Source organism: Pelodiscus sinensis, chromosome 18 (assembly GCF_049634645.1).
Source record: "Pelodiscus sinensis isolate JC-2024 chromosome 18, ASM4963464v1, whole genome shotgun sequence".
NCBI lineage: Eukaryota > Metazoa > Chordata > Testudines > Trionychidae > Pelodiscus > Pelodiscus sinensis.
This window is the reverse complement of record NC_134728.1, coordinates 9,954,732-9,979,616: the sequence shown is the minus strand read 5'-3', so window position 1 is coordinate 9,979,616 and position 24,885 is coordinate 9,954,732. Positions and strand designations below refer to the sequence as shown.

General features: G+C 46.3%; 1 protein-coding gene across 1 annotated transcript in view; it reads left to right on the top strand.

The window, feature by feature from the left end:
- Window positions 1-24,885, top strand: part of CDH4 (cadherin 4) — an 809,637-nt gene that overhangs the window by 495,490 nt on the left and 289,262 nt on the right. Inside the window, exon 3 of the mRNA XM_075901106.1 lies at window positions 10,465-10,688. Within this exon, the coding sequence (XP_075757221.1) occupies window positions 10,465-10,688 (224 nt within the window). The remainder of the gene's footprint in view (window positions 1-10,464; window positions 10,689-24,885) is intronic.

The following is a 24,885-nucleotide window of genomic DNA, read 5'->3' as shown; positions in this document are numbered from 1 at the left end:
CTCTCAGGATTGTCTCTGTCTAGTCAAGTTTGTTTTAAACTAATGGAAGCAATTAGTGATTCACAGAGGGACTTTGTCTAAGAGGTAGCCATTTCCAGATAATGGAGCATAAAAGTCGGCACAGAGACATATGACACTAACGCAGCATATTGGAGCAGTGGATTTTGTGTCTTAAACAGATGTTTAAATGTATTGACTCTTGAACCAATATTTACAGATTTGTTTCACTTTGTACATTGTGTGCTTTTAATTTGAATGAAATCAAACTGTGTTGAATTGTTTTTAAAAGGCAACCATTATAATCAGTCAGTCAGTCAGTCAGTCAGTCAGTCAGTCTCTTTCTTTCTTTCTTTCTTTCTTTCTTTCTTTCTTTCTTTCTTTCTTTCTTTCTTTCTTTCTTTCTTTCTTTCTTTCTTTCTTTCTTTCTTTCTTTCTTTCTTTCTTTCTTTCTTTCTTCCTTGTACCTGTTTGTGTTTTTTAGCGTTTGCAGTTCCATTACATAAATCAGGGCTAAAAATGCCCCCAGATTTCTTTTGTATAGCACATAGCTTGCATGGTGGGAGTGGTATGAACATAAATAGAAAGATTTTTGCTATTTATTTATCTATCTAGCCTGCCAATGGGGGAGGGAGTAAAGAGGGACAGTCACCCTAGGGCCTGGCATTTCAAAAGGACTTGGAGTTCCTAGTGGCGGTGGTGCCAACAGATCGCTGCCCTCGGTGCACTGTGCAGCTCTGAAGGCTATAAGGGAGGGGCATGCTACAATCCAGGAGGCATGGAGTGCTGGCTGCCCCAGAACCTCCGTACTCTTCCCAAGGCCCTGTCCTTTCTAGAGGCATGGATCTGGGTCCCCCCACACACCTTGCCCCATGGCCCGCTTGGCTGCCAGCTCTGCTCCTATCTGTCTATCTAGGGATTTGCCTACACAAACTTTTAAGCTATGTCTACACAACTACTTATATGGGCAAAAACTATGTTAATCAGGGATGTAAAAAAACCTCTACCGGTGAGCAACATAAATTTTGCCAGCATAAGTGATACTGTGAATAGCGTTTGTCGATGGGTGAATGTCTCCTGCCAACATAGCTACTGCTGCTTGTTGAGGTGGTTTAATTATGTTGACATAAGGGCTCTCTCCTGTCAGCATGGAGCAGCTACACAAGAAATCTTACAGCAGCAAAGCTGCATCGGTACAACTAGACTGCTATAAGCTCTCCAGTGTAGACATAGCTTTAGTTTGCACCAAGATGGAGTGCAAATCGACCCCCGACTAGCCTGCCACTCACAAGCTGCTCATGTGGGCCCAGGTGATGTGCACTAACAGTGCTTTGAAACAGAAGTAGATTAAAGTGCACTAAGGAACTGTTAGTGCACATCCACAGGGTCTCCACGGACACTTAGTGCAGGGTAGATTCACACCCCAGCTTCTTGCAAACTAAGGATGTGTCTAAACTACACCCGTCTCCTGTTGCACGAGGCAAAGGGATTGGTCGGAAAAGGCTTTCCTTGTCAACCGATTCCCATCTAGACTGTCGCTTTTTGCCAGCAAAGTGCCGCATCAGCAAAAAGCAGCAGCCATTTCTATTCAAATGAATCACACATTCAGGGCTTGTCTAGAGAAACATGTAAGGTGTGTCTAAACTACACCCCTCTGTCGACTCAGGGATGTAGATTAGGCACATCACTATTGCAAATATCCCGTGATTCATTTGAATAGAAATGGCTGCTGCTTTTTGCTGATGCGGCACTTTGCTGGCAAAAAGCGACAGTCTAGATGGGAATCGGTTGACAAGGAAAGCCTTTTCCGACCAATCCCTTTGCCTCGTGCAACAGGAGACGGGTGTAGTTTAGACACATCCTTAGTTTGCAAGAAGCTGGGGTGTGAATCTACCCTGGACTAAGTGTCCGTGGAGACCCTGTGGATGTGCACTAACAGTTCCTTAGTGCACTTTAATCTACTTTATTTTCCAAAAGATCCGTGTCTAGACTGGCGCTTTTTTCTGGCAAAGCTCCGAGACAGAAAAAAAGCGGCAGCCATTTTTATGCTAATGAAGCAGGGGAGATTTAAATCCCCGCTTCATTTGCAATTGCGATATGTCTAATTTGCATCCCTTTTACAGAAAAGGGATGCAGTCTAGACACAGCCCTAGAGATTATCCTTTCTTGATGTTTCTTTTTTGAAATCAGGTGGCTTTGGTTTTGTTTAAAGAAGTTTAAAGAGTGTTAAGTGTATCCCCACTCCTCCCCCCAACCTCTGCCTCTGAACTCCCTAACAAAGCTCCTCTGTTAGCCCAACTTTTGTTTCTTAACTTTTGTCTGGAGAACCTGACAATGCTTTTTGGGGACCATCTCAGAGGGGTAGCTGTGTTAGTCTGTATCTGCTAAAACAAGGAGGAGTCCTATGGCACCTTTAGGGTTGCCAGGTGTCCGGTATTGACCTGGACAGTCTGGCATTTTCACTTCCTGTCCTGTAAAAAAAATCAGAAAATACCGGACATTTAAAATGTCCAGTATTTTCTGATTTTTTTTCCCGGCCAGGAGGTGAAAATACCGGACACTTGGCAACCCTACAACACACTCAGCAACTGAGCTGCAGGTATCCCGAAAAAGCAATGCAGTCTAGACATAGCCTGTGTGTGAAATCTAAAATAAAAAAGGCATGTTCTTACAATCTGCCTCTGCTAAAGGGGTTTTGTATTTTGGGGAAATGTAATCTGAGTACATCAGAATATTCAGACAGCCCTAAAATATTTTTAAAAGAAATTACACATGCAAACATTTGCTGGGAGGGGAGGGGAAGTTAGGGAGAAGAGGAATATGTGGGGACGGATTGGAGCTGCAGTGATAGAACGGGAATAAATGGGGACCAGAGATGGTGAACAGCTGTGAGCATAGATTGGGGAAGGGAAACATGGAGGTCAGATGGGAAAAAATGGTTCAGGTGCATTTGTCAGCCTCATCCTCCCTTGATCTTGGGGTAGGGGAATTGGTGCTAGGTAACCTTACCTGCCCATAAGAAAACTGTCAGCTGTCTGTGTGGGGGCACTACTGCAGGGAAATCCTCAGCAGTGTGAGAAACCCCCTGTAAATAGCTCCTTAATTGCTCTTTAAATAGCCCATTATCAGCTCTTTAAATAGCTCCCCCCCCCCCTCCTTAAATAGCTCCTGAGTCCCTGCCAGTTCTTTACATGGGTCCCTGCTGATTCTTTAAATATTCCCCTGCTGTTTTTTGCCATTGCTCAGCCAGCTCTTGCGGGAGCTGTGCACCAAGGTTCACCTCCTTACTTTCACTTGTGGCAGTATCTCAAAGTGATCCCAGGACTTCAGCAGCTGTAACCGGCCTGAAATAGAATTCTCAGTCTAAACAGCCACAGACTTTGGGAACATTGCGATTTAGTTCCACATCAGAACTTTGTGGTTTGGAGCAATCTCCAGAAGGGATGTAAAATCCCAGTTAATCAATTAACGCAGCGTTTCCCAAACTATGGGCCGCGGCCCGGTACTGGACCGCGGGGAAAAAAAAAACCAGGCCTTGCATTGGCTGCCGGGAGGGGAGGAGAGCAGGACAGGCTGGGAGGAGGGGGAGAGGAACCAGCTGCCGGGAAGCAGTATTGGGGGCAGTGGGGCTGTCCGGTGGAGATCCAGGCAGGCAGTGAAAGCAGGGCCGGGAATGGCGGGGCTGTCCCGCAGAGATCCAGGCAGGCGGGTGGCGAAAGCAAGGCTGGGGGTAGTGGGGCTGTCCCGGTGGAGATCCGAGCAGGCGGGCGGGCGGGCAGCCAAAGCAGGGTTGGGAGCGGTGGGTCTGTGCCGCAGAGATCTGGGTGGGTGGCGAAAGCAGGGCTGAGGGCAGCGGGGCTGTCCCGCGGCGATGCAGGTGACGAAAGCAGGAGTGGGGCTGTCCCGTGGAGATGTGGGTGGGTGGCGGAAGCAGGGTTGGGGGCAGCGGGACTGTCCAGCAGAAATGGGGGGGAGGGTGGGCGGCAGAAGTAGGGTTGGGGCGGCGGACGGGCAGCAGAATCAGGGTTGGGGGTAGCAGGGCTGTCCAGCGGCGGAGATCGGAGAGGGCAGGCAGCGGAACCAGGGCTGCATGGGGGGGGGGCTAGCCGGGGGAGATCAGGAGGAGGAGGATGGGAGAATCAGCTGCCAGAAGCAGGGCTGGATGGGAGCAGTGGGACTGGTGGGGGGAGGGTCGTCGGGGAAAGGGGCTGACCGGGGGAGATTGGTGGGTGGCGGGGGGAACTGGCTGCGGTAAGCAGGGCTGGATGGGGGCAGCAGGGCTGGACTGGGGAGATCGGGAAGAGTAAAAGGGGGGAGCGGGACTGACCTGGGCACATGCAGACCCTGGCAGATGAGCGAGTCTGGCCGGGGATTCCATTTTTCCCCCTTTCTCCCCACATACCTTCCCTGGTGTAGTTGCGAACTGCCTAGCAGGTAAACATACTCAGACAGCGTGAGCACATCTACCAGCCAGGCAGCTAAGGACTAATACACCTAATTATAATAAAACGTACCTAATTAGAAAATACCAGGCATTTTATATGTCTGGTAATGTATCAATTTCTTTCCCAGACAAAACCTTCAAATATCGGCCTGTCCAGTACAAAACCGGACACCTGGCAAACCTCCCCTTCCTTGCACCCTCCCTCTTAGCCAGATACCCTACCCCCAATCTGCTCTTGCTCCTGCCTCCTGAAGTGCTCATGTGGCGCCTGGTTGCCCAAGCCCTGGCCCAGGCTGGGTGGAGGATGCAGCCGGGTGAAACACTGAAAATTTATTCATTTTTCATTCTTTTTTTTAATATGCATTTATAGTTTTGGGCTGCAAAAGACAATACTGACAAAAAACAGCTTCCAACTAACGTAAAAAGTTTTGGAAACCCTGATCTAGCCAGCTTTCTATCCATCTTACAGTCCATTTATCCAATCCACATTCCCTTAACTTGCTGGCAAGAATATTGTGGGTGACTGTATCAAAAGCTTTGCTGACGCTGGCACTGGAGGCTTTGGGAGGACCAGAAACAACTTATTTGAATATTCATCATTTGCTTATTGAATATGCAAATATGCAAATGAATGTTACCGGTCTTCCAAAAGCTCGTGAATGGATTTACTGGTCTCCGTGTCAAAAAGTTTGGGAACCCCTGAGTTAACGGGATACATGTTAGGTTAACCTAATATTTAATTGGTTAATCGACTAAGCAGGATCTCAGTGCTCCAGCCATAAGGCTCCCACTCCCAGCTCCATGCTAGAGCTGGGGCTGCCAACAGCTCCTAGCCCCCGTGCTGGAGCTGCTCTGGCTCTGCCAGCTCCCACACTGGAGCTGGGACTAGCTGTCGGCTCCCAGACCCAGCCACACAGGGCTGCCTGCCAGGCCTGGAGCAGCCCTCCACCCGCAGCAGGGCATGGACGGAGGGCTGCTCCTAGGGAACCAGTTAATCGTTAGCCAGTAAGGATCAGCCAGTTACCCCTTCACATCCTTAATCTCCAGTAATTACTAACATCATGGAAGATTATTTCTGTAGTCTTTCACCATCCCTTAACCCAGCAAAACTCCTGGGCTGCGTCTAGACTGGCATGATTTTGCGCAAATACTTTTAACGGAAAAGTTTTTCCGTTAAAAGTATTTGCGCAAGAGAGCGTCTATATTGGCATGTGCCTTTGCGCAAAAGATTTGCTTTTGCGCAAAAGCATCTGTGCCACTGTAGACACTCTCTTGCGCAAGAAAGCTCTGATGGCCATTTTAGCCATCGGGCTTTCTTATGCAAGAAATTAACGTGGCTGTCTACACTGGCCCTCTTGTGCAAGAATACTTGCACAAGAGGGCTTATCCCTGAGCAGGAGCGTCGGAGTATTTGCGCAAGAACCACTGATTTTGTACATTACAAAGTCAGTGTTCTTGCGCAAATACTCGCGGCCAGTGTAGACAGGCAGCAAGATTTTGCGCAAAAGCAACTGCTTTGGCGCAAAGTCATGCCAGTCTAGACGCACCCCTGTTCATCACAACAGAATTTTTACCTTAGTAAGAACTGAACTTTAAGCTCCTGACCATCTTCCATTTTCTAGGACATCAGTGACAGGGCCTGAGACTACAGAACTCCAAGATAGGGGCGCAGAAAATTCCTGGGTTTTGTTCCTGTATTTGTCTCCTTCAGTGTCTTTGATGCAGACTGTAAACTCTTAAAGGCAGGGAGTGTTTCTCACTTTCCAAACGTCCGTAGAGAGATGTTCAAAGTTACGTATCCATACTAACCAAAATAAAGGTAACAATAATGTAATACACTATTTCTTAGAGAAAGCAAGTACAGGCAGTCCTCGGGTTACATGGATCCGACTTACATCGGATCCCTACTTACAAACGGGGTGAGGCAACCCCGCACTAGCTGCTTCCCCCCAGCAGACCAGGGAGATGCAGAGCGGCTTTTCTCAGCAGACACCTCAGCTTGAGAATAAAGGACTGAGGGAAGTGAGGTGTGGGAGAATAAAACTGAGCTCTGGAGAAATATTTGGCTAGAGTTTCCCCTACAATATGTACCAGTTCCGACTTACATACAAATTCAACTTAAGAACAAACCTACAGTCCAAATCTTGTACGTAACCCGGGGACTGCCTGTAATTATTTTTATTTGAACTTACAGCAATGCAGGAGATAATCATTCCTATTATGCAAAATATATTTTGGTGTCACACAGATGGGAGGCACAGATAGCTGGGGAGAGGGTTAAACTGAATATTCCAGATGAAACAAGCATAGAAGTTATTTGCTACAAACCATGCAACGACAACAAAGGGAAGTCGTAAAATAACACACTTTAGAAAACAAAACAGTGAAGAGCTTTTTTCCCCCTGGGTTTAGGAATAAACAGTAATTAAATCACCTAAAATGTGACAGTGAAATTGCTTGAAACAAAATCCACCTACTATAATTGCTTTGATACCCACATTTTTTTTTAAATACTAGGTAACTTTATCCAGTGTTTTTTATCAGCAAAATGTGACACTTGCTGTTGGTGACTCATAATTTATGGCAGCATTAGCTGACAGTTCCAACTGCATCTAGATTAAAAATATGCACTAAAATGGTTTAAATAAATATATAATCTGGAAAGCCTCTGTAAGCAGCACAGTTATGAAATGATCTCGATACTAAACTCATTTAGAAATGCACTTTGCATAATGCAGCAGACGGCCGGCCCAGTGGTTGGAATGCTAGTCTAGGACTCAAGAGACCTAGATTCCACCTTGGGCAAGTCATTTAGGGCTTGTCTACAACAGGACATTCAGGAAAATGAATCTGAATTAGCTAAAGGTCTGAATTTGAAGTGAATTAGTTAAACCCCTGTTTGAATCCTCTTGTTTGGAATTAAAGTGTTCTCAATTTGGTTTAGTTTAATTTACTTCCAAAATGAATTAAGCTATCGTGAATTAAAGCCAATTGAATTCTGAATGAAAGTAGCCACACAGGGGTTTAATGCTGCTGAGCTAATCCACTGTAAAGTCATACCTTTAGTTAATTTGGATTAAGTTTCCTGACTATCCCTGTCTAGACAAACTCCTAAGGGTATTTTTACACAGAAAAGAAAAACCCAAAGCTGGCCCGTGCCAACCGACTCACCAGGGGCCCTGAGCCCAGAAGTCTACACAGCACTGAAACAGCCCCACAGCCTGAATCCCAGAAGCTATGAAGACATATCTTAAATGTCTCTGTCTCTGTTCCCTGTGTAAAAAACCAGGATGATAGTACTTTCCTACCTCTTGGGAGTATTCAGAGGATAAATACATAAAAGACAGTGAGGTGCTCAGATACTACAGTGATAGGAGCCATCTAAGTACCTGTGGGTATGTCTACACTACAAAGTTAATTCGAACTAACGGACGTTAGTTCGAATTAACTTTCATAGGCGCTACACTAGCGCTCTGCTAGTTCGAACTTAATTTGAACTAGCGGAGCGCTTAGTTCGAACTAGGTAAACCTCATTTCACGAGGACTAAGCCTAGTTCAAACTTACTAGTTCAAATTAAGGGCTGTGTAGCCCCTTAATTCGAACTAGTGGGAGGCTAGCCCTCCCCAGCTTTCCCTGGTGGCCACTCTGGACACCACCAGGGAAACTCGTATGCCCTCCTCCCGGCCCTGGAGCCCTTAAAGGGGCACGGGCTGGCTACGGTGCCCGTGCCAGGTGCAAGCCTGCCAGCACCCAGCCAGCAGACCCTGAACCTGGCACGCCATGAGCCAGCCACCCAATGCCCCCCAGCCCTCCACCGCTTCCCGGGACCAGGCTGGCGGCTCTCGGGAGCCTGGCCAGGACCGCAAGAGGCAGGCACCCGCCTGGTCTAGTGCAGACATCGTGGACCTCGTCCACGAACTCCGCACTAGGCACAGGAAAGTGGCCATCTAGGGCAGGAGAGCTGCCAGCCTGGCCACCCAGGAGCAGGTTGGCATGAAAATCAAGGTGGCCCACTGAGACCTCCGACCCTGAGCCCTGAGCTTAGAATGGCCGTACTGGGTCAGACCAAAGGTCCATCTAGTCCAGTAGCCTGTCTGCTGACAGCAGCCAACCCTAGGTACCCTGGAGGGGATGGACCAAAGACAGTGACCAAGCCATTTGTCTCGTGCCATCCATCTCCAGCCTTTCACAAACTTTGGGCAGGGACACCATTTCTACCCCCTGGCTAATACCACTCCATGGACCCAACCTCCATGACTTGATCTAACTTCTCTTTAAACTCTGTTCTAGTTCTAGCCTTCACAGCCTCCTGCAGCAAGGAGTTCCACAGGTTGACTATTTGCTTTGTGAAGAAGAACTTTCTGTTATTAGTTTGAAGTCTGCTACCCATTCATTTCATATGGTGTCCTCTAGTCCTTCTATTATGGGAACTAATGAAGAACTTTTCTTTATGCACCCTCTCCACACCACTCTTGCTTTTATAGACCTCTATCATTAGCACTCTCTAAGCTGAAAAGTCCCAGTCTCTTTAGCCTCTCTTCATATGGGACCTGTTCCAAACCCCTGATCATTTTAGTTGCCCTCCCCTCTCCCAGCCTCTCTCTTCCCCTCTCCCACCTCTTTTTCCCAGTCTCCCCCAGTTTTGTTCAATAAAGAAAGATTCTATTTTTGAACACACGTTTTCTTTATTTTGTACATCAGGAAGGGGGGCTAGGGAAGGGTAAGTGGAAGGAAGTGAGGGAGGAATGGGGTACGCGCCCCCGATGGGGAGGACTGGGCTGGCTCTGTGGGCTTCTGGGGGTGGAAGCTCTCCTGCAGCCCCCCGATTGCCCTCTCCCCCCGGATGGCAGGCTGTGGCAAGTGCAGCCGGGGTGATGGCCGAGTGCTGTGATGTTCCACGTGTGGGCACTCAGGGCACTCCAAGCCAGGACTGCTTTGCAAGCGGGGAACCCTGAGAACTGTCTGTCCGGGGTGGGGGTCGGGTTCCTTTAAGCACAGCTAGCCTGAGACGGCTAGCCTGAGACAGCAGCTCCACGCTCTAAGTCCTCCTCTGATGCCCTTCCGGCACTGCTTCTGGCCATCCTTAACCTCTGTTCAGGGTCCACTCTGTGTGGACATGCTAGTTCGAATTAGCAAAACGCTAATTCGAACTAGTTTTTAAGTCTAGCTGCGCTAATTCGAATTAGCTTAGTTCGAATTAACTAATTCGAACTAAGTTCGTTCGAGTTAGCGCTGTAGTGTAGACATGCACTAAAATAGATCGCTGTAAATCCATTTGCAGTTCCTTTAACTGCTGTAGTGTGTTTCTTTTCAGAGGGTGTATGTTTTTTCTGGTGGCTTGCTGGAGCAGTCAAAAACATTGTGGCTTGCAGATTCAAATCCTGTCTAATCTATTGAGTGTGTTACAGGGTAGTTTGTTTTGTTTTTAACGTAACTTTTGTGATATTCAACTTGGCATCCATAAACAATGTTTCTCAATCTCATCTTTAAATTACTTTTACCTACAAATTCACAAAGGTTTATAAGAACGAGAACTTTGATCTGATGATATTTAATGTGTTCCTTGTAGTTTGTAGCAGGTTTCAGCATTCCAACTCTTTCACTTGACTGTATTGTGTGGAACAATATCTGTCTAGTCAGTAAATTGTTGAAGGGTTATGCAAAAAAAAATTTGTCTAAAGAATACCCACAGTGGGGTAATAAACTCTAGTTGAATATAAAAGATAACGGTGACAAGGGAGAAATCCACTTGTAGAAATGGGTAACAGCTGTGTTTTAGATTGAATGAAACTGTATCAAATTCTTCAAAAACGGCCCACAGCTTCTTCCCTGGGGATGGAGATAAAGCACAAGAGCATTCCTGAAAGGTCAAAGAAATAGTTAAATAATTTCCTTGATGGTTATTAGAGATAGAGAGCATGAAGTTGAAAATTAAATGTCTGAAACTTGGGTTTGATTGCTTTTTTTAAAAATCTGATGTCAATCTCAAGGCATGGTCTCTGTCTCTTGCCTCCTATTCTAGTGAAATTTAGTGGCTGTGCTGGGAACAACGGAATTCGGTATGAAACCAACAACTTGGACTTCAAAGTGAGGACAGATGGGACCATATATGCTGCCCACCAGGTGCAAATCCCCTCGAAGCAGACAGTGTTTATGGTAACTGCGTTGGACCACCAGGCCCTAGAGAGATGGGATACCATGGTCAGATTACTGGTAGGGGAGAAATCACAGCACAATGGACACAAGGTAAAGGCCTTAGGGCAGTCTTTGCTTAATTAAAATTGCCTCTTGTTGTTCGTGGAATCACAGAAATGCAGAGTTAGAAGGGACCTCAAGGGGTCATCTAGACCATCTTCATGCACTGAGGCAGGATTAAATGTACCTACACCAAGGGGGGGCAATATTTTTGATGGGGGCCACTCCAAGATTTTGGTAAGTAGTAAAAGGCCGCACTTTTTATCGAGCGGGTGTGGGGTCTGGGATGGAGGCTGGGTACAGAAGAGAGCTTGAGGACTGGGGTGCAGGAGAGTGTCTGAGGTCTGAGAGGGAGTTTGGGTGAAGAAGAGGGTTGTGACCTGGGTCAGGGGAGTAAGATGCAGGGACTGGGGGGAGGTATGGGTGCAGGAGAGGATTCTGGCCTGTGGAAGGAGCATAGGAGGGAGTGCAGGGTCTGGGAGAGAGTTGGGTGCAGGAGAGGGTGGAGTGTCAGAGGCAGGTTTGGCTGGGAGGTGCTTACCTAAGAGCACTCTCAGGCAGGCATCTCTGCCTGCCAGCAGCCCCTGACTGGCTGTTCCATGTAGCTCTCTGGATTGCATGGGGTAGGGGAGGCTTCGCGCGCTGCCTCCACCCCCAGCAAAATCCCTCAGCTCCTATTGACAGGAAACCAGTCAATGGAATGTGAGAAATTATGCTGCACTGGCCCTGCCCCCAACAAAATCTCTCCACTCCCATTAGCCGGTTTCTGGCCAATAGGAGATGAAAGATTTTGCTGGGGTGGGTGCAGTATGCTCGCCACTTTAAGTGGTGCTGCTCCATGCCGCAGGGGTGGGCAGGCTGGATTAAAAGGCTTGGCAGGCTGGACCTGGCCTGCTGGCCATATCTTGCCCACCCCTGACCTAGTCCTATTTCTTGTTATAGTTCCTATTTCTTAAAGAAGTTGCACATCATTTAAGTGTGAACTAAATATTTTGTTCGACTGGATTTAAAGGGCAGATTTCCAAACAGAAAGTGCCACAAGCCAAGCCAACGTCTTTTCTCTTTCTGACACAGGCTTTCGGCTAATGTTACTAAAAGAGGAGAATAAACTCCTCAGTTTAGACTTTTGTAATCTTAAGTGATCACCTGCTTCTGATTAATACTGTCCCTCCACTAGAAATAGAGCCTTCAAAGGAATGAATAGGAATAAAATCCTGTGCCTGACTGGCTCCCAGGCTGTGTCTAGACTGGCAAGTTTTTCCGCAAAAGCACCTGCTTTTGCGGAAAATCTTGCCAGCTGTCTACACTGGCCGCTTGAATTTCCACAAGAACACTGACTTCCTACTGTCTGAAATCAGTGCTTCTTGCGGAAATACTATGCTGCTCCCATTCGGGCAAAAGTCCTTTTGCGCAAAGCTTTTGCGCCAAAGGGCCAGTGTAGACAGCTCAGATTTATTTTGCGCAAAAAAGCCCCAATCGCGAAAATGGCGATCAGGGCTTTTTTGCGGAAAAGCGCGTCTAGATTGGCACAGATGCTTTTCCGCAAAAAGTGCTTTTGTGGAAAAGTGTCCGTGCCAATCTAGACGCTCTTTTCTGCAAATGCTTTTAATGGAAAACTTTTCCGTTAAAAGCATTTTCGGAAAATCATGCCAGTCTAGACATGGCCCCAGAGTTTACCTGTAACCTTTTCTCAAAACACACAGGATCACATTGTGTGCTGTTGCAGTGGTGTAAATCTGGAATAACCCCACTGATTCTGTTCCCACTGATGTGGCTAAGAGACAAAATGACCCGGGAAGTTTTCTACAATGGCTTTATAACAACACATTTCTCGGAACAAACAATCTGTCCCAAAAGCCCTAAAAATGGAGTGTGTTCCCACACTGGAGGATCCTGCTAGCACATTTTAGCACATTTTCTTCACAGACAAAAGGGTTGGAGCATCATTTCTGGCCTGATAAGCAACACTTTCTAGTGCCCTCAGTGGCCAAAAGGGCAGTCAGGAACAACTTGGCATCTTTGTGGCAGGTATCCAGTCTGCTGAGTACTAATGTCCCTTCTCTATGGAGTTAAATAAACTAAGATCATTCCAAAAACCACCATTGGACACTTAGGGAAATTTCATAAGACATGGTGACCTAGTGACTAAGGAAGGAACAGTTCGTGCCCTGCAGTCTGAGGGTTACCTCATGCCATTTAGACAATGTGTGACAATATGGCTACGTCTAGACTGCAAGTCTCTTTCGAAAGAGGCTTTTTCGAAAAAGAGCATCTAGACTACAATCAGTACTTTCGAAAAAGCAAGCTGCTTTTTCGAAAGAGAGCACCCAGGCAGTCTGGTTGCTCTCTTTCGAAAAAGCACTGTTTGCATTACATAGCGCCTTTTTTCAAAAGAGCACTTTCGAAAAAAGGCGTTATTCCTCGTGAAATGAGGAGTACTGCTGTCAATAGAAAAGCTGTGTTCTTTCTATTTAATTTCGAAAGAACGCGGCTGTAGTCTAGACACAGGTGACGTTTTTTCAAAAAAAGGCTACTTTTTTCGAAAAAACCCTGCAGTCTAGACAGCCTAAGAGAGCGAGAGCTGTGATTTACCTGCGTGTGTATGATACTCACGCTACCTCTGATTGACCTAGTATGTGTGTATAAATAGCTGTGTAGCTATAGGAGCAGAGCCATGACCGAGCCGTGTGGAGTACAGACTCATCGGTTTCATGCATGGCTCAGATGAATCTCCGCTGTCATTACCAGTGCTGCCGCTGCTAAAACTGTTATGCCTGCACTAAGTCAATGAGAGCTAGCATGTGTACGTGTGCAAGGGACTCACAACCATAGCACCTGGTGTAGACGACAATGATCCAGAGCCACTCCACCACAGGGGCAGCTTAGAGAGGCCAAAGTCTTCTTACATGCTTCATGACAGAGCCTCTAACTCCCCAAGGATGCCCGATCCTGCTTTCTCTCTGTCCTTTCTGGGACAGTTTTCACCTGTTGGGGGACCTGGTGGAAAGCACTTAGAGGGGGTTGTGTCCTGTAGCCACTGAATATTTTCACCCCTGGATTTTCACAGGGCTTTGAGCCATATGCCACCTCCTCCATCTTCTGTGGCATTTCTCCCTTTTTTTTTTTTTTTTTGTAAGACATAACTAAGCCCTGTATTTTATACCAACTGTGTTTGCCACTTAGTAACAAAAGAATCTAGCGGAGCAATTTTTTTCAGAGAGGAATGCAGATATATCTCAATGCTTCATGAAGTTGTGTTGGTTTCACTGAATGGTTTCAGTTGAAAAAAATAATCCAAAGAAATCAAAATGTTTCATTTTGACATTTTTCCTAATGACACATTTTAAATGTTTGGCTTCACAGTGACAACTTCTTTCAAAAATGTCTTTAATGTTTTTTTAGAAAACCCAAACAGAAACCTATAAACTCCTGAAATCAAACCAAAATGCTTCATTTTAGATTTGAACACATTTTGTTTTACTTTTTGATTGGCTAAACATTTTGGAAAAAAAATAATTTTGTGTTTGAGTTTAAAGCAATTTTAAAAAATTCAAAGTTGCCAGTGAATTACAAGAAATCTATTCATCGCAAAGATCTGCAAAAGAAAACCCATTTCTCTCTAACAGTGATTAAATACTAGGGAACAAAGTAATGCTGCCTCTGTACTATTTTCTTCTCATTGCAGCAGAAGGAAAACCCAGAGACTGCTCATTTCTGCTTTAGTAAAATATTTGATTGAAAATTCTGCTAATGCTAATATAAACTGAACTCTGGTTCAAAACAGAACAAGCTACAGCTTTTTAAAATTCATATCATTCCTTTCTAAAAAAGCCTTATTAGTGTGTAGTTCGAGGCTGAAAAATTGTGGAAAACAAGACTAATGACAAGGTCACAGGCAGTTTTATTGTGGGTCCATATCGCAGGCATCTGACTTGTGTTTTATTTAAACCCTTATGCTTTTTGCAAGCAAAATAAGACTTTGTTTACCAAAGAAAAGAACAAGATCATGAGATTATTTTCAAAGATAACAATGTGGTGCTAAAAACCAACAATATCTAGTTTCAAACCACAACCCTAATATTCAACATTTCATGGTTGTATCAGGAAAAGACTTGAAATGTACTTTTATAAGGTATGACACAACTCGAGCAAAAATGCTTTGAGAAAAACCTGTTTTAGGGACTTTTCCAATTTGCCTGTAAGACTTCAAATAAATATATATAACGTTTTCTGAGAACAGTTACATTCGGTCTGTGACTCAACTTCTTTTCTACTTAGGACTGACTTGTTGACTTGCTAAATAGTGGGAGATTTTAAGGAACCGACACCGATCCATGGACCAATTATTGAGAAACACTAGCGTAGACAATCAAAATCATCCATTTTACTTTGTAAATCTGTGGGAGATTTTGTGTAAGTAATCTGTAGCTCCTAGATAATTAAAATAGCTAGTGATAAGTCTCTTACCCAGTCCCTTGCTGTCAAAGTTCGCTGGCATTTATCCCTGACAGAAAGACATCCCCTGTGGAGATGGTTAGCACTGACCTGTACTTCGTCATGCTCCTTGGGATTGCAAGCCAAATAAGGCCTGGATCCCAAAGGTGCCAGATTATCGGAAGTCTACTGTACTAGGCACAAGCTGGCATTAGGGGTGGGCAAACTGGACCCATGCCCAGGGTGCCATAGCCAGAGGATAAGGAGCAACTGGGCATAGGTGTTGCTGTACAAAGGGGGTGGAGGGTACTGGGCCGAGGAGCAGTGTGGCAGGACATGCTGGAAGTGCAGGACTGGGATTGGGGGCTCAAGTGGGAGGAAAGTGCAGGGGTTGGGATGAAGAGGGCACTGTGCAAAGGTTAGGGCAAGGGAGGCACAATGCAGGGGCTAGTGGTAAAGAGAGCACAGGATGAGAGTGCAGGGGTTGGGGAGCCAATGGATGCCAGGGGAAATGGGTGATGCTGTACCCACAAGGGTGAGGGGCACCAAAACACAAGTTTGCCCATTTTCCCTAAGGCTGGCCCTGACTAGACAAAAGAGAATTGCAATATCCCTCTGCTCCACTTCCTCACTAAATTAAAAGGAGAAAACAAAATTTGGCTCAGAATTATCCGTGAATTAAATTTCCCAGGGCCACCAACAGGCAAAGGGGGCAGATATCCTGGGGCCCAGCAACTTACAGAGCCCAGAACGCGGGGCCCTTTTAAATTGCTGCCAGAGCCCTGCACAGTGGCAGCACTGAGGGCTGGCTGGCAGAGGCTAGCTCCTAGCCCCACCCCTTCTTCTCAAGACCCCACCCCTTTTATGGGCCCAGAGCCAAGCCCCTCCTCCCCCATTGCCCAGGGCTAAGCAATGTCTCTTACCAGCCCTGAAAATTCCAAAAATTATTTGGCCTGTCTAGAGAGATTCCTCTTTAAAAGCCATCATAGGCGTGCGCACAGGATGTGCCGGGTGTGCCCAGGCACACCCTAATGTTTCACAGGAGGCGTGAGTGAAGGAGCACTGCTTCAGCGCTCTGGGGAACAAACACTGCGCCGGGTTTGCCGCGCATGCGCTGCCAAAACCAGCGGGTCTTAGGACCCAATGGAAAGAGGCGGCAGGGATGCAGCAACGTCACCCGGCCGCCCCATCAAGCGAGGTGAGTTTAAACCCCAGGCGGGAAGGCAGGAGGATGCCCTGGGCAGGAGATCGGGTGCAGTGCGGCTGGCCTCGGGGAGGGGCCGAGGTCGGGGGCAGCGTGGCTGGCCTCGGGGGGGGAGGGGGTTGGGGGCAGTGTGGCTGGCTGAGGGGAGGGGAGGGGAAGAAAGGGGGGAGGGGGCAGCGTGGATGGCCTTGGGGAGGGGGCCGGGGTCGGGGGCAGCACGGCTAGCTCCCACCCCACTCCCCAAGCTGCTTCCCATCCTCTCTTCCCCCGGCCCCTCTCTTCCCCTGGCCAGTCCCTGCCCCCCAGCCAGTCCCAGTCCCCCAGCCAGTCCCTCTTCCTTCTCCCCACCCCAAGATCAAGTGTGTCTGTTTTTTTGGGGGAGGGTCTACCTGGCAACCCTACGAGTCGGACCCGGTGCAAGCACCAAGTGATGGGGACTGCCGGGACTTTGGGAACCAGAGACTGCAGGGTGGCCCAAAAGGGGGGCTGAGAAACCTAAGAAAGACAGAGTAGGGGGAGTATCAGAAGGGTGACAGTCAGGGCGACCCTAGAACTCTGTTACAGACCAGTCGGCAGCTGCTGGAAGAGGAGGGAAAAATAGGGGGTAAGGGTCAGAGAGGAAGGGGCTTGTGCTGAGGAGAGGGGGGCAGGTCAGGAGAAGAAAGGGGAAGGCACCAAGTGACAGGGTGTAGGAGAGAGACAAATGCCAGGGGGCCAAGTGGAGACAATGAGGAAAAGGGCAGGAGGGGAGGTGTCAGTGAGAGGGGGGGACAGGATGATGCTAGGAGAGGAGAGGGGAAGGGCTTTGGGGGCTATAGGGGAGAAGGAGAGGTGCTGGGAGAAGGCTTGAAAGAAGGAGTGGGCATGAGGAAGGCGGGGATGGAGCAAGGCACGTGTGAGGGCACACAGGGGCATGAGGGGAATGGGGGCAGAGGGTGGTGAGGGGGTGGGCATCATGGAAAAAGAATGCAAAGGGGACAGAGGCAGTGAGGGAAGGGGGAGGCACCAGGAGGGTGCAGGGATAAGGGAAGGTACAGGTACCAGGGGATTCTGGGGGTGCAGCAGAAGGTCAGACACCTGCAGGGGAGGGACCAGCACCAGAGGAGAGAGGCAGGGCAGGTGTGTAGATGGAGGTGTTAGGAGAGGGGATGAGGAGGGGTAGCTCACCTGATCAGAGTGGGGCTACTGGAGGAGTGGGCACGGGGCGGAAAGAAAGGCTGGTGGAGGGGGGCAGGTCTCAGGAAGGCTGAGGGCAGTGAGAAGGGCAGGAGTCAGGACAGCAGAGGTGGGTGAGGGGTTGGGGGGGCAGCAGGGACCAGGGGAGCTGATGCAGCAAGCGGAAGAGACAGAGTAGCAGAGGGGAAAGGTAGAGGTTCATAAGATATTTATTAATAACTTGGGTACCACAGGGGCATATCCAAACAAGCCACATACTCAGTACTGGTGCACAACACAAAATTGATTGTGCTCATGGGAGGAAACTTATAGGGAACACTTCCCCCAGCCTCTCCACCCCCCGAGTTAATGTCACACACATTGGGGTAATGCAATTGCAGGATAGTTGCATGAGGGGGGTTTGGTGAGGGCCAAACCAATCCCTGTTGGTAAGAGGATGGTGGGAAAAGCCTTTGGGGGGGGAGTCACATGACACTTTTTATTTATGGTCATATGTCCATATTGCCTCGAAAGTGTTACCTCCAGAGGTGTGGCTAATGGGGGTCAGAGGGTGTGGCTAATGGGAGTCAAAGAGACATTTAAAAAAATTCTTTGGGTGCACACCCTAATGAAATGTGCTGTGCATGTCTATGAAAGCCATCTTGTCCTAATGGTTACTACAGTGCAAAGAGGGGGGAGGACTGGACGCAGTGGTTAGGGTACAAGTCTGCAACCGATGAGACACAGGTTTAGATCCCTGCTCTGCCATGTGTGGGCTCTTGGACAAGCCACATACTTGTTTTGCCTCAACACCCTGCCTGTAAAATGGAGTTAAGAGCACAGCCCTGCACTGGTGTCAGGATTTATTCATTAAAGATTGGGAGGTTCTCAGATACTGTGACAACAGGGGCTATAGATGGAGCTTAGACAGAAAGATTGTAGTATTGGAGGAGCCTTCACAATGGACAGCGTGCAGGTAGACTGCTGCTCTCCAATGAGGATGTCATAGAATTCAGAAAACTGTGTTGCTGCTGCAGTCTGTTTGCTGGAGAGTCAGAGATGTTGTTATCCACGTATCTCAGTAACAGTAGCACTTTTACTCTTGGTGGAAGCTGATGTTTTAAAATTGAACAACACTTATACTATTTCCTCTGTTTCTTCTCTTTTGTTTTAACACCCTAAATATTTGCTAATTACCTTAGAGATAACGTTACCTCATTCTTGAAGGCGCTATAGGGAACATTGCATAAACATGTGGTAAAAGCTACTTATCCTAGGCATAGCTGGCCTGGCAGATTTTCAGTGTTGACTACTGTAATACAAGAATTTTAACTACAGAATCTTAAGTTTGATAGCAAAGAGGCTTACATATAAAAAACAAGTCATTTTACGAACCATAAAGAATTATTTTCTCTCTTGAAGGTAAACTTTTTTCTGGTGAGCACAAGTGATGTTAGTAACTGTAGGAACTTTTTTTTTTTTTGGTTCAGTCTTGCAGGAAACCTGATAGCAATTCAATTAGAAAATGCAAATGAGGTCACATATTTCCCACTGGAGTGCTGAATTACCCCAGAGGAATCCGAGCGATATTCTAGCATAACAGTAAATACTTAAGATAAAGTTTTTCACACTGTTCTCATCTGACTGGCTGTTGCAATTGAAAGTGTCAATGGGACCTATGGGTATAGTTTGCAAACAAGAAATTGTTGTTTATGGAACTAATATTAGGCCCTTATAGCTCACGTCAGCATTTATGAAAAGATAAACTTGAGTGGGATAATATTCCAGAAGAAAACAAAGTCAGCTTACTGGCTTTACTTATCTGGAATTAGCTGTGCATTGTTGGCTTTTCTAAGAACAAGCACTATGTTTTTTTTATATCAAATGCATATTCAATTAACCAGATGCAAGAGATGAAAACTATGTGCTTGCAAACAGCAATACAGCTGAAGATGTCAGTCTTCAGAATACCCCCTGTTTCATATATGCAGATCCTGAAATCTTCCTAAAGAGTATGGATGATTCTATATTCATCCCAAATGCTGGTACTGAGCCCTCATTTCTATCCATCACACCAGTCTTCTCCACCCATATCTTTGAATCCCTTGAAGTCTGAACTCAGAAATGCCTTCCTTTCGTAACCAGATTCCTAAGGGCTGGGTGCTCACTTTGGGGAAATGATGTTTGCAAGTGGCTTGCTCAAACGGCAGAATGGGTACCGAGGGAAGGATTTGTCAGAAAAGATCAGCTCTCTGCTGCCTGGGAACTTTATGGAGCTGAGACCTGGGCCACATACAGTGACTGGTGGAATAGAGTGGTCCTACATGGCTATAAAACGTCTGAATGAGGAAGAAGATAAATCTGTGGGGAGTTTCCCCCGATCTCGATGAAATTTTTGCTCACTATGGACACTGGCAAGCCCGCATGGGTGTACAGCTCAATGAGAGAGCCTGAGGAAGTTCCAAGATTCAGTTCTCGGTATACCCATGGGATCAAATGGCACTGCCACACCAGGCCCACACTTGGAAGGGGCTGATAACGATCAGATGGGGGCCTACAACTATGTTTGGCGCCGAGCCCACAAAATGTTATTCCAGCTCTGCCCATGTGTGGAGGACATGGGCAACAAGGCAATGAAATTTGCCCCTCCTAGGGTTGCCAGGTGTTCAGTTTTCAACCAAGGGGACCTGGCAGTGTCTGATCACTGCAGGTAGAGGAAGGTGTCGGGTCATAAACCAGCCTCTGCTCAGCTTGGCCCACCTCTTCTCGCTAGCAGGCAGCAGGCTCCAGGTCAGGCTGTAGCTTCTGCCTCAGTCCTGGAGCAGCTGGAGCCCAGCTAGGGGGGAGGAAGAGGCAGAGGATCCAGCAAGGAGGAAGGAGAGGGAGAGGAGCAAGGGGGGAAGCGACCTCAGGGAAAGAGATGGATCAGGAGGTGCGGCCCAAAGAACAGGCAGAGCAAGGGGGAGTCCAGTTTTCAGGAAGTACAAAGTTGGCAACAGCATTGTTTGGGGAGGAGAGTGAATCATATAGATGGGCATTCTGCCTTCCTAAAAATCCCTTCTTGTGCTTTCAGATGGATCTGATACTCTTCTTACTTTTTCTTACAATATTAGAAACTTTTGTAGTTCTCCACAAAGCTAAGTGCATTGGCGTTATTAGTTAGATGGAACCAAATTTCAAAAGCCGTGTGGACACATATTTGTCGTGACTGGAGAATCCTACATTTGCATACACACACCATCTTTCGTGCACAAATAGCATGTGCATACTGCTGGTCACCTATACACACCAGTTTGTTCATTCCGGTGACAGATTCAGCATGCATAATCCATGTGTGTTGATATTGCAGGGCACTGTCTCCTTTAAGGGAGATGGCTCTCTTAGAATCTTGTTCAAACTTTTTCCTGTCAGCCGATGTGTTCTGAAAGTCTGTGTGGCTTGCCAAATCTGACAATTTTTCTTACTAATTGACTCTAATGTGATCTGTTCTATGCAGCCACGCCGTTAACTGATAAAAAAAAAAAAGATAAAGTAATGAATTTTTGCTTAACTAGCTGATTTAATTAAAAATGTTTTATATTGTAATTGTATGGTTTCTATAAACGGAGAGGTAATTTGGTTTAATGAGTTCCTAACCAAACATAACATTCTTGACTGTGTGTAGCCAGATTTGATAAAGGTCACAAATACAGAGATTCTGTTGTTTGCTTTTGTAAATAGCAATAATCAAACAGCTTGATTTGGCACTTGAAATATCCAGACTGGATTGGTTCCCCTTTTCCTTTTTGTACCAGAAATTATTAATATAGTTTTAGGCGCAGAAGGGGATCTTCTCTGTATCTGAATACTGTTCATTATCTTTAAAGTGGAAATACACTGCCAAAATCACGTCTTATTGTCAGTTAGTAGCTTCTCTGCAAACACATTAATTTAATGCCCCTGCTGAAGCACTATACACACAGGAACATCTTGCTGCTAAAATGCCAGTTTTCAGAGCGCTTTGACACAAATCATTCATGAATAGCAATTTAGGCATTGATGCTAATGGCACGTGACGTGAAGCTATCTTTGATTAAATTCAGCACAGAGCTTACAATTATTTGTAAATACGGCTGATAAGTAGCCATAATAGACTTCCAACAGAAAAACAGCAAATAAAACAGATTTTGGATTCTTCACCTGCACAGTTTCAACACAAACTAAATTGACTGTAGTAAAAGAAGGTCTAAAATAAGAAGGGTCATCTTTCTATCACTCCCTCACCCCCATCTTCAACTTTGGCAAATTCGACAATGACCTAAATACAAGAGAATCAATTACCCTAAAATAATTTCTCCCTTTGTTCTGAAAAACTTTCATTATGCTGAGTGGAAAAAAACATCAACAAAAAGAAATCACTCTCACTGCTAAAAGATCAATAGCTGAAAAAAGTTGTATTTTGGAGAAAGGGGGCTTATTGTTCTTCTGGTACCATCACCTATGTCAGCAAAATGTTTTTTCCTCAGAACAGAATTCATGCAGATGTTTACCCAGCCTCATTCTCATGCTCTCTCTGTAAAGAACTTAGATATATTTTCATTGTTTTATTTTGTGGTTTGGTAAATAGCATTTTCTGCTGTCATTCCCATAGCTACCATGGAAACCAGCTAAAATGCTTCAGAATAAATACTTTTATTTATATATATGCTGGGAGAAAGGAAATGGTACCACGTTTCAAAATATATCTAAGTATGCAAAAAGAAGAGATATATGTTGGAGGACTGGATTGAGGATTGTTCTAGAGAGACTTGTCTTTTTTTTTTTAATCTAACCTCAGTAAAATATTGGGGTTGACAATAAAAACAAAACCCCGATTATTTATCTTCAGAAATGTGTATGACCCAAAGCTGTAAAAAGGCAATGAAAATAATAAGACTAACAAATCAGAAAGACATAAGCAAGTCATAAATAACATTGATATTTTGGAAATGAAAACACTTTTACCTCTCCTCCCACCACAGTTATTGTTTATTTACAAAGCAAGAATAATATATTTCAGCAGTGAATGGGACTTGTTTCATTTCCAGGGCTGATCGCTATAAAATTAATAATCTTTAAAGAATACACCTTAAGACACAACATTATTTATATGCAGAGAATGGTGGTTTATTTACCCAAACATTAGCGCGATCCAAAATGTTCAGCTAAGCAGGAACACAAAATATTATATTATATTATGTAAATGAGATTGCGATACGCTCTGCTGGATAATAACTTCCAGATGTCTCTGTAGCCAGAGGCTGACTGATATCAAAGACAGGTTGGTTGGAAGGGGAGAGGTGCCAGCTGGCTGGACTGGTTACTGCTAAGTGTAGCGGAAGGTGAAAGCTGGTATTACTTCACACACACTGATTTCATTTGTGGACTAGTGAAAAGATTGTGGCTCACAGCTTTCCCGTTGCAATCTGAGATGGTAATTGTGGTTGTTGGAATCCCTAGTGTCATTCATCTTATGTGAGTTATTTCCTCCTTAGATCTATTTTGTAAATGGGAATTGAGCTTAGCACAACAGGCCACCCATTAAAGTTTGACAAGCCACAGACTAACAATAACAAGCATTTAAATACAGTCATCAGCCTAGTGGGTACTCCTTGCCTTTGCAGCCAGTGCAAAATGTGAAAAAGGGAATCTCTAAGTTTGGAACAGAAGCCCAGGAAAGCCAGAGCTCCAAGGAACCTCTGGTGTTTTTAAGTAGTGTCATCTAAACTTACTTAAGCTTCATCCACACTAACACTTTTGTCAGTAAAAACTTTTATCCGTGAGGGTTGTGAAAAAACACACCCCTGATGGACAAAACGTTCATCCACAAAAGCACTGGTGTAGACAGTGCTAAGTCAGTGGGGGTATGTCTAGACCAGTGTTTCTCAACCTTTTTTTGCTCATGCCCCCCCTTCTGAGCCTCGTTTACCCTTGTGGCCCCCCTCATAGCTGCTGTTAGTTGGGAAAAAAAGATACATAATTTACCTAATGTTCTATTTTTTCCAAGTGGCCCCCTAGAGGTAGGGCGTGGCCCCTGGGGAGACATATGGCCCACAGTTGAGAACCACTGGTCCAGACTACATGCCTCTGCTGACAGCGGAATGTAAACTAGGCTACCCGACATAGTCAAAGAAGTTGGGATTTAAATATCTCCGGCTTCATTAAAATAAACATGGCCGCCACACTGAGATCATCGGCACAGCGCGCGAGTCAAGACATGGATCGGTCGACAGGAGAAGGCTTTGTCGACCGCTCCTGTAAATCTCATTTCATGAAGGAGACATTCTCTTGCTGGTGCAACTACTACCACTCATTAGGGCTGGTTTAATTGTGCCAGCAGAAGAGCTCTCTCCCACCAACACAGAGTAATTACAGTGGAGACCTTACAGCAGAGCAGTTGTATATGCTCGGGTCAGGAGTGCAGACAAATTAGTTTTAAATTCTGGACATCACCTAGAGCAGGGGTGGTCAAACCTTTTAGCCAGTGGGGCCATATCTCAGTATGGAAATTGTGTGCAGTGCCATGAATGATCATAAAATTGAAGCTTGGGGTGCAGAAGGAGGAGGAGGGCTCCAGCTGGGGGTGTAGAATCAGAGCTGGGGCTGTGGATGATGGGTTTGGGGTTCAGGAGGGGGCTCCAGGCTGGAACCAAGTGGTTCAGAGGAGAGTAGGGGGATCAGGCCTGGCATAGAAATGTAGGGTGTGGAGGGGAGTGCAGGGGCTCAAAGGTTTCGGCTCCTAGTGGAGTTTACCTCAAGCTACCCCTCAGAAGCAGCAGCACATCCCCCTTGCAGCTCCTACACGGAGGCCCAGCCAGACAACCCTGCACACTTTCTTGTCCGTAGGTGCTGCCCCTGCAGCTACCATTGGCCAGTTTTAGGCACAAGAGCCTACAATGAGGCGTGAAAAGATTACAGCATTTGAGGTGTGTCTTTGAGAAAGAGGTGGCCACTGGGGCTGGCTGGGCTGAAGGTTTGGTTGTTTTCATAGTTTTGGATGGACTTTAAAAATAGGCTCTGACGCCCAACAAGGGGCTGGACGCTGTAAAGTGATTTGATTGGAGGGTCAGGTTGCTCCTGTAACTTAAGTAGGCAATGGGGGGGGGGGCTGCACTTCCAGAAGGGGCGGGGCCTCAGGAAGAAGGGGGAGGGCTGTGGAAGCCATCCCCTAGCACCACCTATGCTATGCCATGACCTCCCATCCCACTATGGCGGGGACCAGTAGCCCTGGGCCCTTTAGAATTGCTTTCCAGGATGGTCTCCCCTGCAACAGCTTCCCTTTCACCCCATACTTTGTCTTGAATTTTCTTCCTTTAACTTAAGGGCTTTGGTCCAACCTTTCGTTCCAATCTACTTCTCTGATTCATCAGTGTCCTAAGTAGGTGCCATTACCAAATTACCATGTCTCCTTTCTAACTTACAACTGACTTAGTGTTT